The 18,289-nt window shown below is 35.3% G+C and overlaps 2 protein-coding genes across 3 annotated transcripts; one reads left to right on the top strand and one right to left on the bottom strand.

The window, feature by feature from the left end:
* The first annotated feature begins 806 nt into the window (after positions 1-806).
* LOC108949821 (adhesion G-protein coupled receptor G7-like) lies at positions 807-10,381 on the top strand. The gene is made up of 15 exons (XM_026836435.1): positions 807-949; positions 2,534-2,649; positions 3,476-3,643; positions 4,025-4,134; positions 4,301-4,412; positions 4,637-4,731; positions 5,301-5,484; positions 6,237-6,356; positions 6,614-6,769; positions 7,024-7,133; positions 7,575-7,782; positions 8,060-8,189; positions 8,446-8,603; positions 9,075-9,245; positions 9,453-10,381. The coding sequence occupies exons 4-15, from the start codon at positions 4,049-4,051 to the stop codon at positions 9,693-9,695; spliced, it is 1,773 nt and encodes a 590-aa protein (XP_026692236.1). The 5' UTR covers positions 807-949; positions 2,534-2,649; positions 3,476-3,643; positions 4,025-4,048; the 3' UTR covers positions 9,696-10,381.
* Positions 10,382-10,470: 89 nt separating this feature from the next.
* On the bottom strand, positions 10,471-17,559 carry LOC778815 (zinc finger protein 90). Of its 2 annotated transcripts, none has more exons than XM_026836427.1 (14): positions 17,319-17,559; positions 16,886-17,047; positions 16,103-16,287; positions 15,545-15,726; positions 14,819-15,012; positions 14,191-14,376; positions 13,740-13,777; positions 13,298-13,498; positions 13,060-13,135; positions 12,684-12,844; positions 12,087-12,248; positions 11,636-11,870; positions 11,436-11,521; positions 10,471-11,037 (listed from the first exon to the last, which is right to left on the bottom strand). In XM_026836427.1, the coding sequence occupies exons 1-14, from the start codon at positions 17,481-17,483 to the stop codon at positions 10,734-10,736; spliced, it is 2,337 nt and encodes a 778-aa protein (XP_026692228.1). In that variant the 5' UTR covers positions 17,484-17,559; the 3' UTR covers positions 10,471-10,733. The 2 variants fall into 2 exon arrangements, with proteins under 2 accessions (XP_026692228.1, XP_026692227.1); XM_026836426.1 differs by having other exon boundaries at positions 13,298-13,525; positions 17,319-17,495.
* Positions 17,560-18,289: the final 730 nt, after the last annotated feature.

The following is an 18,289-nucleotide window of genomic DNA, read 5'->3' as shown; positions in this document are numbered from 1 at the left end:
AAGTAACTACACCAACTATTCAAGTTTGTTAGGCTAGTTTAGTTATTTGGTACGTTAACGCTTAAAGTTACCACTTGTTTAGGAAATTTAATTATTTAAAAAATTAATTAAAAATTTCAAACAAACGGTTTTTTGGAAATATATATATATTAGAAAATAGTTTTTTTACACAATAACTTTAAATTAAGTCAAAAAACGAAGAAAAACTTCACAAAACGTCATCGACTCCATTGACTACAATAGTAAACGGGAACGACCCGCGAAAGAGAGACAGTGTACCGTGCTCTCTCCTTTGCCGACATTGGAGATGTGCCTTCTATTCTTTTTTATTTCTGTGGTAACATGTTAAAAACTATAGCAGTAGAGCAAGAAAAAGAATGTTTAGACTTACTTTTCAAAGCGTACAGTATTATTTCGTGTTATTTACGTATATTCCTATTTATAAATACACTTAATAATCAAAATTAACAATGTTTTTAAACTGTCCCATCTTATCCTGTGTGTTTTCAAATTTGTAAAATTTCACTTTTTGTGCGGATAGTTAAATAACTCTCCGTGTGTTTTATTATATTTTATTAAATTGGTGTCAATTAATAAAGGAATGATAGTACTAATTCGTGGTATTAACCAAAAACCGTCATCTATTTTGATTTTGGAAATATTTGGCAGTATGTGCTTAAGTGTCCTGTCTTCCCCTATGGTACTATACTACGGGTGATCTGCTTTTTACACCTTATGCCCGCTTAGATTGGCCGCTCCATTTTAGCACAACAAATACACCAAAAACTTTTTCGTTGACCCTTTTCCTGCTTTCATATAGATCTCTGCCAGGTTACTGGTCTCAAGGGCAAGATCCGAATTAAAGACACATATACTTACCTAAAGTACAGTACAACCTTTGACAGGATATGGAAATCAGAAACGGCCTTCAGCAAGGAGAAATGCGACGGTCGATCTAAAGATTTCCATAATTCAACCTCTATATCCCAGTGATGGCTCATTATTGTTACGCGTTTGAGGTGTTTGGTCCGGGCCGTTGCCTTAACGGCCAATCGCGGGGCCTGTCTGTCGTGGGTAATACTAATTTACAGGAATACGGAAATACGGGAACGACGGGAATCGCAATCTAATTTACGGGAATACGGAAATACGGAAAAGACGGAAAAAACTGCAAACTAATTTATGGGAATACGGGAACTTACGGGAATGTGTGTTTTCTTTACCCTATTTCCGTACTCCCGTAAATTAGATTGCGATTCCCGTCGTTCCCGTATTTCCGTATTCCCGTAAATTAGTATTACCCGATGGCGTAGTCTGGTCTAAACTCAAACCACTGTATAAAATCGTATATTGTTAAATCGTATATACAGTATAGTGTGGTGGGAGATGGGACACATTTAACACATAATTTCCAAATATCCCAATCGTGTTTTAAACAATTAGCAACGGTTTATGGAAGTCGTGAAGATATGGTTTATAATTCTTTGAATGTTCTTCGTTTACTAACAAATTGGACGAGAAAATAGATTGAAAAGATGTCCCATCTTCCCCCACCCTACTATATACGTTCTAAAATATAAAAGGGGCATGACCGATAAACGAGTTAACGTGCACCGATGCAATGTTACCACTAAGAAACGTATCTTGTAAACGTAAACCGACTAAAATAACACTTTGTACCCGTTCAACAACACGTTATAGAGGACTTAACCTTGCACACCAAGAAGCGAATCGAAACGAGAAATGAAAAACGCCCAAAATACTGTAAGTGTAATCAGTCCAACGGCACAGAAAGCGATGGACTTAAACACGTGAGCAATCAAAGAAACCAAGCGTGACAACAGTGAACAAAAGAAGTAAAAAAGTGTGTGGAAGTGATAAGGAAAACGAGTAAAAATGCGATTAAATGAACAAACTAAACATCCCACAAAAAAAAAAACATTGAAATATTGCAAACCTGAAACCACACACAATATGAAAGTAAATACGCGTATGTGGGCTCAAAGCCCTCATACCAACAGCGTAACATTATATTGGGTTTGAATTGCGATACTGTTACTATTATGGGCGTGCAATTGCTCCAGCCTAGTGGTCGCATATCGGTTGTTCAAATGCCACTGGACAATCGCCCTCAAAATTACATGCGTGGTAATTTGTAAACGGGTGCATGTATAGAACACCAGTGTCCGGTGTCGTAATAATATATTTGTTCCGATTGATATATTTGTACCGGGCGCTATTGCGAATGCTTTAAAAACGTTACAGCGCTATATGTAACACTTAAAAATGAATCATAGCGACGCCAACAGTACAGATGCTGGTATATGTTTTGTAATATTTTTCCGCAGAATTTTTTTTAGTAGCGTCTTGGGACATGCGCAATAGCGTCTCGGTGCATGCGCACTAGCTCCCGGTACAAAATACCAATCGGAACGAATATATCACGACACTGGCGCCGGGGCAAAGGTTGTCGTTGCCACGCGAGAAAAAATTAAGTTACATTCATTCATCCCTTTTACAATTTTTTTCCCAGACGACAGACATCTTTCGTCAGTACTTTGTCAATTTAACGGAAAAGAATCTTTATACGATCCGACAACTACTGACACAGCTCAATGCGGCCAATCTCTTGCAAACGTGGATGAGAATGTAAGTATATATTATTGGGTAATGAGTCAACTCTGGTCCGCACTTTCTCAGGTCCCATCCGTTCCTCCTGTGGGACTTCTTACGTGTAAAACAAAAATGTATTAGCCACGACGTTACGCATGTGCTAACCCATACAAATAGAACACTAGAACACAGTGTTATAACGACTGTTGTGGGATATATAATGCGCCGAATGTATCCATCTTATCCCACATTGCTATGGTATGAGGTTGGGGAAGACGGGTCGCGGACAAAGACGGGCCTTTTTTAAATCTACTATAACAGATACCCATTTGATGAACGTAAGAACAATTGTTACAGTAGTATTCGATAATATTCTCACGGTCCAACAAAGCGCGAGGCAAAGGCGGTAACAAAACTTTTTCGTCTCGTCTTCCCCAACTTTGTGGTTGTGTAAGTTTTTATTTTTTTGAATGGCTTGTTTTTAATTCAATAATTCATACCTCAGGGGTATTTAAATATAAACTGTCTATTATATTAAAATATAATAACAAGATAATGTATATATATATATAAAAATATATTCGAAATTCGGTAAGAGACTCTTAGCAGTAGTTATTATCATTTTTCTGTTGTTACAAGTACATACATAGGCTATGATTAAAAACTAAAGCAGTGAAAAAGGTAAAATGTTTAAACTTAATTTTCAAAGCCTACTACAGTATTGTTTCATGTTATTTAAGGTGTATTTCTAATATTAAATTCAATTTAACCAGGACCGTATATTTTAAGTTTGGGAATATTGAGTAATAATGAGCTTAAGTATGTCCCGTCTTCCCCCACTCTAACTATATCTCCTAATTAGGTCGGGGAACTTGAACGCAAATTCGACCCCAAAAGTCTACAAACACTCTTGGGGTTGGCTCAGTTACTGGTTGCTTCTCCAGGCAACATAAGCGCTAATAACATCACCGTCGTATCAGATCTAGCAGAACGACTCGGTGCCACGATACCGAATAATACGAATACCTCTGTAAGTAGATTGGTGGTGGAAAATGTATGAATATGGTCTCGCTGGCCTACCTAAATTAAAATCGACAATTGTTATAACATATTCTCTGGTATTCTGTTTTATACACCTTGTACCGCTTTCCGGTTACCAAGTATGTAACTTTCTGATTAATTGCCCGTACTGTATAATGGCATTTGCACAACGCATAATTTACTGCTGGGCTTGACCAATTGCACGCTCACAGTAGTAGCAGTATTGCAATTCAAACCCAGTATCCTAACCTGTTGCACTTTGTACACTCTCATATACACTGCGATGTCATAACAAAAATCTTTGTATATTTTGGTATGTAGAAATACATACAAACGTTTACACACGCTTATTAACGATTCATTTTGTAAGGTTACACACCACGCTGCAAGAGCAATGGTATTATTGTCCAATCACCTAACTATCGCGTATGGAGACCCATCTAATGAAACAGCCCTTGTGAATGAATTGGGAAACGAAACGTAAGTCCTTTGTTAATTAATTATCTATTGCCTAATTAAGAACTTAACTTAGGTGTATTACAAATCCAAACAGTCAAAACGGGACACATGCGTTAAAACGGCTGTGGTTTTCCATAGTCATGTGAGGACAAAGTTACATAATTACATTCATGTTTATCACTTACAGAGCAAACTTTTACAAGAACAAAGTATTAAAGACTGTGAATAAGTTGCTGTGGTTGGTTACATTGAACATATCCTCACCACTGGAAATTGAATCTCCATTTGTTAAAGCAAAGGTAGATTGAATAGTTCTGCCTAGGCCTTAAGAGGAAATAGGTTTAACGTTCAAGGCTGGACGCTGTTACCACTGCAGGCGTAGACTATGTGTTCTTGATAGGCACAAGGTGTATGAAAGGAACACCAGCGTTATAACGATACGTCAGTGCGCCGCCACACAAGGATAAATAAAGTTACATTAACTTCTTTTCATTGATCATTAGCTACATGCATTGCATTATAGGTGGAAGATGCCATCAATTACAACTGCTCTGATGATCTAATCTCTGAATTTAATCCACTGGACTACATTTACCCATCCAATGATGTGGCTAAAAGGTACACGTTGTGGATTGGTTTTTAGCACACCTTTTTCTTATTACATATTAACTTGATTTTAATACTTAAAAACTCGTTACAACTTAGGTTCACTAGTTTTTTTTATCTACAATGTGTTGTGGAATAAGCAGCTACATTTTATCTGACACTTTTACTCAAGTAGTTTTTACCCGGGTGTGTTTAAATGACTGTCAGTTGGTTGTTTGTTCCCTTTCTTAGATGATTTAATTAGTGTATTTGGCAAAACCATATTTATAGATAGAGAGAAATTCGTGCTATGTATGTTATGTTGTCTTTACCCCCACTATTATTTCTATTAGAAGTTTAACTTAATTAAAATAAATGGCTTGTTTGTCTGCTAGGTGTAGCGATCACGCTTATATTCTTCCAACTAAATGTAGATATGTTTTTATTGAAGTGAGTTTTAACAATTGTTGTTTTGTCGCAATATCCTGTCTTTTCAGTTAATTTTTTTAATCTTTGCTACCTTAATCGAAGAGACAAATAAAAGTTATTATTATTATTGAGTTGTGGACTACAATTTTAAAAACAGCAAACTTTGTACACAGAGTAACGATATCTGCAGCCAGCATAACTGTGAAAGTCAAGCCTAAAAATGTAACAGCAGGAAAGGTATGGCAGATGATGAATGGAAAGATGAAGAATGGTGGATTTCGTTGCCCGAAAGCGAGGGTTGCACAAACATATTACGCAAACTCCAATCTCTTTCCTAATGATACAAACGCACATCAGGTTTACCACACAATCATATATACTTTAAGTAAAAAAAAATAACAACTTGTTATATGGGTCTCATGTTTTAGAGTAAATTGACATCAACTTCTGACAACCTGGGTCCCAGAAAAACGAAAACAATTTTGAACAAAAATAGACACTTACAACACATGTTTTCCATTACATTATATATGCCTGGTGACATCCGAAGACAAAATTTTAAAGAGTTCATTTTAGTTTCATATGATGTGTATAGCTTGTTTTTTTCCGCTAAAAAACAATAAACATTTTTTTGCAGCTAGCATTTCTTTTTAAAATTTAAACAGAATTTGGTCATCATGTATTGACATGCCATACACAATATAACCTCTCACCCAATAAAAACACATGTCTCCAAAATCAGCAACAAAATTTATTTGAGTTTATAAGTTAATATATATTTTTTTGCACCGTTAGTATAAAGATAAACAGTTTTATACTTGACGAAATTTGGACACTTTTTGACAGAAACAAACCTATTTTAAAGCGTGCAGGTAATTCTTCATGCAGAATCAAACTCAACTGCATTTAGTAATCACTATGGCTTTTTTAGACAAAACTAAATGTATAAAGTGCAAAAAATATTTAAAAACAAGTATTTATAAAGTGTAAAATATTGTTTGTTTTTTAACAGAAGTAAATATTTTATGTGTGCAATCTACTATTTATGTAAGAATAACATTTTATAATATTTTAACTTGTAACATTATAAATAACATTTTTTGATCCAGATTGTTTCTATAAATGTTACTGGGAATGAATTGGACAATTTTGATTCTGAAACTGAAGTTAGTTTTTACAACGAATCAAGAAAAAGGGGTGTTGTATCCAGGAATGACACGCCCTTACTCGTAAGAATGTTTTGTTTTCTAAGGCAGTTAAAAAAACAGTGTGCTACACTATAGGTCCAGAACTCCTAAAGAGAAGACATACCAATAATGGTAACTGCATCAAGCCACAATTATGTTATAAAGCATAAACTATTAACACCAATATTTTCATGTTAGATTTTTGATATTAGCATCATCCAGAAAGCCCTTGTTCCAACCAACAAGCTACCAGAAGTACATATCAGTATTAGTGAAGCTCTGCTCCTATTTATTTTAAGAATGAAGTCACTGAGTTTGTGTGTGGGTACTGGAACAGATATGACTTTCCATTGAAGCAATACTGGCAAGTTCAATCAGACTGTAGAAGGGTGATAAGCACTGATGGCTTTCCAAGATGTCATTGCAAGAGACCTGGAAGCTACAACAACCTTGTGGTCGGTTAACTTGAGATATTTACATAAAATATTGTTTTCGGTCAAAGTTTAAGTATAATGTAACTCATTCTGTTCAAGTAAAATATCTTAAATAATGAACGCATAGTTAGATGAAATTACCTACAGTCTCAGGTTTTGTAAAACAGCATTTCTGGCATTTATTTGCTTAGAAATGTTTCAATGTCCTATACATGTCTCATCATGGTGAGTGACATACAGTATTATGCTAACCAACTTTATACTTTATATTTCAGATTGTAGTTGATCTGCCAGCAGATGTGGTGCTGGAATCACTTTCATATGCCGGGTGTTCCGTGTCCGTGGTGGGCTTGGTGTGCGTTGTGTTCATTTACTTGGCTATCGGGTAATGTTAATATGGTTAACCTTTTTTATTTGCATGTTTGGCTTATATTTATGGACATGTAGTGTATTGTGCTGGTTTGTTGCCAAAATATGAACTACTAGTTTGCATCCAATTTATATTCATGTCATGCTTGTAGCAAGACAATTCCTCCTGAACCCATAGAGTTATTATAACCCAGTGGCAGCGCTATGTTTTAAATTGACAATCTCATACATTTCTGCAATGCAATATCTAATCTTGATAATATTCAGTAGGTGCATCTGTACCCCAACATCCATATATTTCATTATACAGTACACATTTATTAGACATGTTGATGACTAGATTCTTGTTTCATTAAACAGTTGTTCTCGTAAATTTTCAATTCATTTCCACACATCTGAATCCTCAACTGTCATATCCCATATCTTAAAACTCTTATTTAAACTATCTTGTTTTCAGGGCACTTCGAACCCGTAAGACAACACCAGTTCTTTTGCACATCTCAGTCTGTATGTGCTTGTCTTACATTACATTCATTGGCACCATTAACCTTCCACATCTTGAATATGTTTGTTATGGTGGAACCATCTTTCTCCACTATCTTTTGCTTGCTACCTGGGGTTGGACGTGTGTTAATGCATTGTATATGTATAGAGCCCTAGTCATGGTGAGTGTAGATGCCTCATACATACTTCAGTAGATATAAATGGTTGCTGCCAGGCATGTTACATTTTTGTGAAACAGATCTTTTTAATTGCGGACCAACGTACCAATAGCTTCAGTGGTTATAACACGGATGTTAAATACATGACATAGCAAAATACATGACCTAGTAGCCTTTTCTTCATTCTTTTAATCAATCTGAATAATGATTTGGTATTCAAAAAGAAAGATCATAAACATGTTAGTAGTCATATTTCACCCTCTTTCTTAATTTTTAACAGGTTCTTGCTGCAGATATAGAACGACCAATACTTAAGGGAGGAATATTTGCTTATGGGATGCCAGCTGTTGTAGTAGCCACCAATGCATTGGTTACACTGCTTTACTTTGACAACCAGCTTGATAAGACTAGTAAGTAAAGGAATGAAAAAGGAACAAATATTCGCCCGAAATACAAAGTGACCACTGGGCTGGATCAATGATTGATAACTGTCTAAGAACACAAATCCAAAATGGTAGCAGTATCAACATTTGAATTCAAAATGCTTTGGATATACAATAACATTGTAATCTTAAAAATGCACAGTTGTCCCGCTTAAATATAAGATTTATGGAATGAGATGTTAATAGGTATGTTTTTGTTATTCTCTGTTTCCACAAATTTAAGGTGTGCTGTTCGAATCTACGTACAGAAGGCAAAACATGTGTTGGTTAAACACTTACTCTCTTTACTATGGATTCCTTGCACCAGTTGGAATAATGCTGCTGTTCAACATTACAATGTTCTACTGTGTGTTGAGGAAATTAACATGGGGGAGACAACAGGTAAGGTGAAAAGTTCTATGAGGTTTGTGTAGCAAGCATAGCAAACCTGGAGCGGCCGGATAGGCCAACACAGAATTTCTTCTCTGCATTAGTCAGTAAAAATTGCAACCAATAATATTGGTTCACAGGATTGGGTCACTGCCACCCATGAATTTTTGGTTAGCAGAAAGAAAAAATGATTTCCATTGTTTAGTTATGGAAGTCCTGTGTATGATCTACAATAGCAAAGCTGAGTAATAACTTTGTTATGAAATGGCCATAACTTGTATGGAACTACCATGTAAAGCATGCAATACTGCACCTATGATATAAAAGTATACATGCGCTGTGTAGGTCAAGTAGACAGTGGACATAAGTGTGCAAATCCACCATTTAAACTGTATAAAAGACATATATAAGTTTATGTATGTCCTGTTATTACAAAAATAAATAAGTGACAACAATGATCAAATTCTTTGTTATTTTTTCCAGCTGCAATCAACGGCTGGTGTCCAGACAGCCAAGGATCAACTGCAAATAACTCTCTTGCTTGTAATCATGATGGGACTAACATGGACCATTGGATATCTCATGCTCATCTCAACAGATGTTGTTTATTTAAAAATCATGAGCTATCTCTTCACTATCTTCAATGTGCTGCAGGTGTGTACTGAATGTAGAAACAGCAAAATATCCAATATGAGTCATATGAACAATATCAAGTTAGATATATGTTTGCTTACCAGGTATCATCAGTCTTTTATTAACTGTCATTTCATTACAAGACTCATCCAGCTCAATTAGAACAAGATCAGATCCAGATTCCCAGAATTTATCACAGTTACAGCCATAACAAGTTTCTTATTTTAGGGATTAATGATGTTCCTGTTAAACTGCGTTACTAAGAAAGCAATTCGAGATATGTGGATGCCAAAGTGTGATCTACACTGCCTTGATGAAGCAAACTTTACGTATTGTTGCCGTCACAGTGGGAGTTATGATGTCACAGAGTTTCAAAGTAGAGGAACAATTCTCACTTTATCAACAGCGGCAGAATCATCATCTGCAGCCGGAACATCTACAGCTGGGAGGTACAGTGTTCAGAGTTTCTAGTTCATCTTATATGGAGGTCTCATATAATGATGGCGCAGCATAAGGCAAAAGGTTATGTAAAGTGTAAACTATATATTCTATTATTGTAATCTTTCTGTTTTACTTCTACCTTTGTAGTTCATCTTGTAAGAAGGTTGCTACATACATATGTAGCAAGCATAGCTGTAAAAGTATAAACTAATAATGTATTATTTTACTGTAATCTGTGTATAGGCATAATGTTGCACAAGTTTCTCACTCAGAGCATAAAATAAGATTTCATAACTCTGAGATATATCAACTATGTTTCGGTTTAAAAACTATCTTCAGTAATGTCAGAAGTTAAAACGGTTATACTTCTACTATGTAGTGATTTCTAATGTTTCTTTTTTTTCATTCATAAATTTTAAAAACGAGTGTCTTAAAAAAAAACAAAGTCAGATTTATATCCCTGTGGTGGGGAAACTTTGTTCATTTTACTTTATTTTAAATATGTTTTACACACCCCACTTAGTTACTTTTTATTGTTGATAATTCGGACAACTAATTAGTAACCACAATTACCAAAAGTTTTGGCACAGATAAGTTTTCCACTAAACAGGTTCGGGTGTAAACCAAAAAACATTCTATGATTGATTTTGTATATTTTGTTGCTTAACCTATAATTGCTGTAATTTACCACTTAATAAACAACTGTTATAATATAATGCTGGATAAACATATTTTAAGAAATCAACCTGATTTTAAATGTTGGTCATTATTTCTCCTGTACACTTTGTAATTCAACTACAGTGTGTTCTCATTGGGTTTATTTGTGTATTGTGTAATATAAAGTAATGTTCTGAATAAATACGAATAGTTTTATTAGAAACAATACACAGTCCATATACATGACACAATTGTTTTATTTTCAAGGTTTTGGTTTAAAAACTGAAACTACCTTCAGTGATGTTAGAAATAAAAAAAGTCTTATTTTTGTGTCATATATTTGGGCTGTAATGTTTGTATTGAAGCTGACCATAAAACCTGTGTTTTATGCATTCAAGTCACAATAAAATGTCAGAAATTATTTTTTGTCTTAAATTCATTTGAAATTGTTTGATTTTCGTGACGACTAGTGCCTGCCAGCAATATCGTGTTGCTAGGTAACAGAGATGTACTACTTGGTAGTGGTGTGTGCACCCCGTGCACTGTTGTCATCACCGGCCCTCTGCTCCCGTATTCTTGATTTGGAGGCAAATTGGGGTAATGGGAGGGTGGCAAATGCAGTGGGGTAAGGTTAGGGGTCACTGTTACCAGCTGTGTGAACACAGGGTGTATGTAGTGCGGGTTGGGGGGCCAGGGGTCTTCATATGATTTTGGACTTGGAATAAAAAATGAATTGTTTAAATGTTTAGAATATTTTTTGTTAGGTTTTGAACCTCTGCTTTATTACCACCACCAACATACATTTTCTATTTTGGCAGGGCATAAGACCTGGGTCTTTTTGGGCTTAAAGTTAAAAGAAAATGTATAAATATTTAAGTGGAAGTGATAAACTGCTTAGCTTTAATATCACCGTAACATAATAAAAAAAGACTTTTTCTTATTGTAATGACTAATGATTGCCGATTGGTATCCCAAAGAGCACGAGGTCCGAAGCTCAACGCTGCTACTATTGTGGGCTTATGGGTGTGTGTCCTTGGACAAGATACCTAATGGTGATTGCTCCAACCAGTTGGTCAGCTGGTCACTAATGGTTGGATTAAACAAAGTACTTACTGGTTATCATGAGCTTGTATTTGTTGTTTAGGTTGTTCATGGTCAGCAAGAGTTGGTGTATGTTGTTGCGTTTGTGTGGTGGGTACCTACATGAAAGATAATTTTTCGTGCTATATATATATATATATAAAGAGAGAGAGAGTACCAGAAGTTTATTGCAAATCTGACATAAAAAAAGTAGCTGGTAGTCATACACCAACCTTCAATGTTGAATGCTTCTTTTTTTTATGAGCATTAAGTATCTTCATAGTATTTGCTGCATATTCACAAGTATTACATTGGAAGGGCAACCTGGTGAAGGCTAGCAGATGTTTCTTATGGTGGTTGATGGTTTGTGTTTTATCATTCGATCGAAATTTACAGAAATTGCATCGAAACAAATAACCTACAGTGTGTGTCTTCCTGTGAGTTTCAAGCACTCTCTTTGTTTTGAAGCTAAAAGAATGTATTGTTTAACAAAGTTTTATGCACTTTGAAAAAATGGTCCAAAAGTGGTCACTAACGAATTATAGCACGCCACTTGTGTGTTGGGATATGGGCGAACTCCTACCTAATTTCAGACCCCACAATGTGTCACGCCAAATAGAATGTGGGTTGTGATGTTAAAGAAATAAATAATTCTTATAACTCAGCAATGAAACCCTGACTTACCGTTTCCCGCATTGATCACAAACCCATTCCCTATTGTTCTTATGAGTGTTGTAATGCATAAGAAGAGTTCCTCTATGTTTGAATGAGTTGCCACACACAGTGCACGTATGGGGTCGGTGGTTGGAATGTTTGTTTAGTGTATGTTGTTGTAAGAGATCCTTTCTGTTGGGATTATATTATTAGATTTGCTTTTATGGGGTTTGGACGGCCAGTCTGAAAGCAAACATTCATCAGTAGCATCATGAACTGCTTATCATTGTGGCTTAGTGACTCTGCATCTGAAATCATCTTTAACAACCCGCACTATAGTCAGAATTACGCTTTATACCAAGATTTGGTAGCTTGGGTGACAGGCGCACATGAAATCTATTATGTTCGGATTTTTAATAAATTAACCAGTCACCGTCCGGGTTTACGAGCATTGTTCTTTTCAGAATAAAGAAACATTATATCGCTCTAAATTAGTGAAGTTTCCGATGTTATGTCCCACAGCATGGCTTACTGTAGACCTTCAAACTTGCAGAATAAAAATAGAACATCATAAGATAACAACAATTTACAATATTTGTTTCCCTTTCAATAAATAAAGGCTTTTACCTGAATGATTTATATTCGCATAAGTTGCATTCATACTTCTTTTTGTTAAAATGTTTCTGCAACTCATGCAATGTAAGCATGTTAGACCACTTGCATGTGAAGTTACATTGCTCACATTTGTATTTCATATCATCACTGTGTCTACGAGAGTGCATTTGTAACTGGAATAGTAAATGAGAAAGGTAAATTAAAAGTTAAAGCTATAAAAATTTAACTGAACTAGGTAAAAAAGACATTAGACATTTTACTTTGTTTTTTTATTTCCAAATTATCTTGCATAGTGTGCTATGCTGTAGAAAGGTAGGACCTTGCACATAGCATACAAATGTAGTCTGCATTAACACCCATCATGTAAAAGAAAAACAATAAGACTCACATGCTTTTTAGTGAGTCCAACATAGTCACATTGTTCTACTGCACATGGAAACAAACGGATGTTTTCATGTTTAAACCTGAAATATATAAGATATATGTCATGTCTGCATATACTGGTATGGGTTACAAACATATCATAGTCTATGTTTGCAACTTTGTGGATGATTATTTTACCACATTATAATAGATTTAGCATTGTGAATTTGTGAGGGTTAATTTCTGATTAATTTCTCACCCACCTGTGCACAAGGAACTGGGATAAGTATTTCATTTTAACATTACATTGCGTGCATTCAAATGATTGCTTCTTATGATTTCCACACATATGTTTATACAAGGCACTTAATGACTTGGCTTGGTGTGAACAGAAAGAACATGAAATTGGGTTCATATGAGATGGTAATGTAGTTACTGCTTCAGGGTTATGTACTTCCTCTATGCTGGGTGAATGTAGATGTGGTTTAGGTCTAAAAAAGATGTACTTTATGATAGCATACAGTATACACACTATGTGCATAAGATGTCAGTTTTTTGGGTTGTTATAATTGTTAAGTGACTGTTATTTACTAAATGATGTTTTAATCATGTTAGTAGATATTTCTGATGAATATTTTATAATGTGTGTGGTTAGATGACTATAAGAATGGCAGTTGACGTTGTCAAGCAATTTCAGTTCCCAACCTTGTATCTTCACCTTGATCTATAGATTCAGTGTCCACCTGTTTGAATGACATTATGTAACGTAGGTAATGCGATAATACAATATATTATAAAAGCAAATTGGGGTCATGAACTATGTACAGTCAGTATCTATAAGCAAATGAGTCACAGAGTTTGGCAGTTAGTAAAGCATAACTTTTATTTTTTTTAGTCTTGAAAACCTCTCTTTGTTATATAAGTTACTATGGTACAGTTCAAAGGCAACAAAATAAAGTAGGTTTTAAGTTTTTTGTTGGGCCAACTCTAATCTATATCTTGGATCCAATGGCAAGTCATACTGTAAGACCTAACCCTTATAGGATAATGGGACAATTTGAACCCTAAATCTAAAGCTCTAAATTACCATAGAAATTCCATTTATCACTATATGTATATTAATAGGGTTTTAAAGAACATTATATATCGAACTTACCTCAGCACCAATTATATCAAGAGGTTCACTATTTATTGAATTATTTTGATGGCAAGGCAGCATGGCAGGCACTATATCAGTGGTGGTGGTTGTTTGAGATTGAAGTTTTATTCGAACCAACTCCTTGTGTGCTTTACGCTGGTGAGCACGCAAGTTACCTCTTGTTTTGTAAGTTTTTCGGCAAAACTATAAAAGATGCAAAGTGTTAATGCCAGTCATATTACAATTGTTTTTTAAAACTATTTTTTTTAGCACTTAGTGCTTATTTTTTTGTTTCTGACGTTGAGTGTTATTCACATTAATAAATATAACTAGTATAGGACGTTAACACAACGGTACGTTGTTTAATTGCTTGAGAAGCTGTTCCAGTAATCAATTAAACAATAGTTTTATTGACAAATGGTATCTGTTAGCTAAGAAAGGCCTATGCATTCTTGGGGCCAAGATACTTAATTGGACATTGCTCAAACCCAGTGGTCACCAATGGGTTGTAGCACACTGGCTGTTCGGTTATGAGCCAACTTTTAAAAAAATCCCATCTCCCATGGCTAACCAGGCTGTATAGGCTCACCCAATTGAAACAGACCTAAGAGATAACTTTCTAATAATATAAAACTGGCATTAATACTTGGCATGTATATGGTCGTTGTTTAGAATGGCCGGCCACATGGACTTTAAATGCACTTGCACAAGTAGCAGCATATCCACACTTATCGCATAACTTGGTTCGAGCAAACCCATGCTTATGTTTAAGGTGTATCTTCAGTGTGTCTGCTCTGTATGATTTATATTGACAGTGTGGGCACTTATGCAGCTTTAAACCTGAAATATAAAGTTGCAAAGCACTGAAGAATAAAACAACTTTATTCATACTATCACTGACATATGGGTAAAAACATAGGGACTGTAGGCATAGGTGCCATCTTTTGGAAAACAGGGGTGCTCCTTGGTTCATATATTTTGTATAACCTTTAATAGGTGCATTATTGTTAGTTTACCTGATTTTGTGCATCCAGGTAATTAGAGTATCTGAATTGATTTCGGGGCATGCATACCCGTGTTAAGTGCTTGCAGGTAATGGGGTGAAGTTTAAATGGAGCACTAGCCTTCTGATGGTACCAGTACACTAATATTGTAAATTTCTAAATTGTCAACCATACAGAAAAAAAACAATCACCCACAAAGTTCCTTTTCTATTTGGAAGAAAAAAACAATCACCCACAAAGTTTTTTTTTATTTGGAAGAAAAAAACAATCACCCACAAAGTTTTTTTTTATTTAGTAACTCCTAACAGGTACAAGAAAGTTGTATTCATTTATTAATATATATAGGGAATAAATGCATGAAAACACACCTGTGTGGTAAGCCTGGTGTAAATTCATCTGACTTGACCATTTGCACATGAAGCCACATAGTTGGCATAAGTAAGGCTTCTCCTGACTATGCTTCCTCATGTGTAAATTTAATTGACTTTTCTCATTACATGTATATGAGCACTTGGTGCATTGAAATGTCTCATTAGCGACGTGCTTTCGCCTGTATATGGTTGTAGTGTGATAGAGATAATACTTTACTTTTAGTCTGTTTTAGAATAGTAAAATTTCCGCCATACATAAAAAAATACAGACGTATTTCCTTGTCTGGTAACTTGTAAGCAAGCACAAGGTATATAAAACAGAACACCTGTGTTATAACAACTGTCCTTGTGAGACATACAGAAGTGAGGTAACCCCCCCCCCCATTATTTAAAAAACTAGATACAAAAATCTTCCCTTGCAAGAAGCAATATACTGAACTTATAAATCTAAAAATAGGAGTATTCTGTACGGGTGAGGTCCTACAACATGGCACATCATAAGACCTAAGATTTAGTGCTTTGTGATTAAAATACAGTAGATTAAACATAACTTACATGATGTGTTTCTTAAGCAGGCTAACTTCCTGGTGTGGTGTAACATAAGAACATAATAAACATTTATAACAAATGCTGTTGCTATCAATAGGCTGTAGAATGTGCAATGTTTCATGACTGTCTAATTCAAATTTCGAATTACATTTCTTATTGCAGAAAGAACACTTAAAATCTGTTCCATGCTTCTGTTGGAATACAAGATTAGGATGCATAAGCCATTTTACACAACAGATGAAAGTTTTCAAAAAAAGAAAATAAGATTGAATCTTAATGTAGTCAGGAGCTGAACGATAAGAACGTTAAAATTTGATATAGTTAAGTCATAGGTTTGGCGATATCTTTTCATCAGATTTGAGCATCTCTATCTCTTTTTTTAATTCATTATGGGTGAGGTCCTTGTCAAGAACCTGGGATTTAGGCCAGATTTGGCCCAACACCCAGAAAGCCCATATAAGTCCTTTGTGCGACAGGTGAGCCGTTTTTTTTATTCTTGTGTGCTTACGAGTAACAACACTTTTAAACTTTGTGTATGATTTTTGTTTTTAATATGGCTTATAATTTGGATAACCCGTTAGTGACCGCTGGGTTGGAGCAATGTCTGTTAAGTGTCTTGCCCAAGGACACATACGCCAATCCGTGTTAGTACCGCCATCAGCATCAAACCTGGGACATTTTGGTTTTCGATGCAGGCGCCTAAACTACAGAGCCACGCCGGATCTCTATCTATATACAAACTGATATTTTATTGGTATGTACCTTTAAGATTAGTAAATCTGTACATACCTGGAAATAATGTTTTACAAATCTATTCTTAGAGGTAGTTGAATAATCACAGTATAAGCAAATATAAGTTTGATGCAGCAGTTTGTGGCTTTGTAGTGAGGCAGAGTCTTTTAATACTGCGGGACAGTATTTGCAGGGGAAACTTGTTATGCCGTGGGTGTTCTGCAAACAAAAAAGGCTTGGTAAATTATGTTCACTATACAATTATAATACAAGAATAAAATGAAGGGTGGGCAGGTAAGCCCAGGAATTTTTTACATTCCATTTCTAAATAGCATTATAACAAATGATAAAGTGAGATTTGTTTGACAAGATAATTGGTTTAATATTACTGCCTCCACTGAATTTATAAAACTTTAGTGCTTATGAATAACACTAACGTAATTGGTATATTTTAGCGTCAAAACAAAAGTTAACTTGATTTCTAACCCACCAGTAAATGCTGGCACATCTCATGCTGTTTTTTACATTTCACGTCACAATTCCCATCATCAAGTATGCATGTGAATGTGGTTGGGTCATGAGAATATTTCATGAGGGTTCCTGCTTCATATGAACCAGAAACCACTTTCACGCAGTGTTTCGTGTGATGTTTCATGGAGTTACTTGAATCATGGGGCAAGTGACAAGCAGGGCAGACATATCTGTAGAAGTGGGATAAACGTTTATTAAAATTCACACAATGGTTAATAAAAAACCATCATTGCTACCAACAGTACCAAGCATACTGTAATGAATGAGTGAATATCCCCTGAGAAAAGACACACTTTTTATTACATTTATCAATTTATTTATGTTTGTCTGTGATTTTTTCATGTATGTTACTTCGTGGGTGATTAGTTTTGTTTGGATTTTTTATATATCACGATCATATGGCTGATAATTTGGACAACCCATTAGTAACTTCTTGGTTGAAACAGTTGCCGTTAAGTGTCTTGCCCAAGGTCACATACGCCTACAATGGTGGCGACGCCGACTCAGCTATTTTTACAAGTGTTTTGGGTATTATGTATAATTTTTTTCATATTTGTGTATTATCAAACTAATTTTGCTGCTACATGTTGTTTTAACTGTTATATTTTGTTATAAACGACGTAATTGATTTATTTTTGACGTCATCAAAAAATCCTTGAAGTTTGGGAGTAAATTTACCAGGAATAAACTTTGCAATATATTCTTTAAGTATATTTTGCTGAAAAAACAAATAACACATAAATACAAGTTTCTGATGAGTGATGACATCATTCAAAATTTAGCTAGCACTAACTAGGGATGTGCTGAGGTCGTAAAAGCTCGGGTTCGCCGAGCGCCGAGCTTCAACGAAGAGCCCGAGCCTGAGCACCTATGACGTCATCAAGGAGAAAGACGTACGAGAATACGTTCCAATCAGTCGAAAAGCGTCGC

This window comes from Ciona intestinalis, chromosome 10 (assembly GCF_000224145.3).
Source record: "Ciona intestinalis chromosome 10, KH, whole genome shotgun sequence".
Lineage (NCBI taxonomy): Eukaryota > Metazoa > Chordata > Ascidiacea > Phlebobranchia > Cionidae > Ciona > Ciona intestinalis.
This window is presented reverse-complemented; position numbering and strand designations above follow the sequence as displayed.

What these genes read in the sequence shown, in the direction of transcription:
- LOC778815 (XM_026836426.1), bottom strand. Translation starts at nt 17,483, where the DNA reads ATGAAACATCACACGAAACACTGCGTGAAAGTGGTTTCTGGTTCATAT. An exon ending in AACGACCATATACATGCCAA is followed by an intron (nt 14,377 to 14,818) that starts GTATTAATGCCA and finishes CATCTTTTATAG; the next exon opens with TTTTGCCGAAAAACTTACAA. An exon ending in TTGGACTCACTAAAAAGCAT is followed by an intron (nt 12,845 to 13,059) that starts GTGAGTCTTATT and finishes TTACTATTCCAG; the next exon opens with TTACAAATGCACTCTCGTAG.
- LOC108949821 (XM_026836435.1), top strand. Translation starts at nt 4,049, where the DNA reads ATGGTATTATTGTCCAATCACCTAACTATCGCGTATGGAGACCCATCT. An exon ending in TTCATTTACTTGGCTATCGG is followed by an intron (nt 7,134 to 7,574) that starts GTAATGTTAATA and finishes TCTTGTTTTCAG; the next exon opens with GGCACTTCGAACCCGTAAGA. An exon ending in TGTATAGAGCCCTAGTCATG is followed by an intron (nt 7,783 to 8,059) that starts GTGAGTGTAGAT and finishes AATTTTTAACAG; the next exon opens with GTTCTTGCTGCAGATATAGA.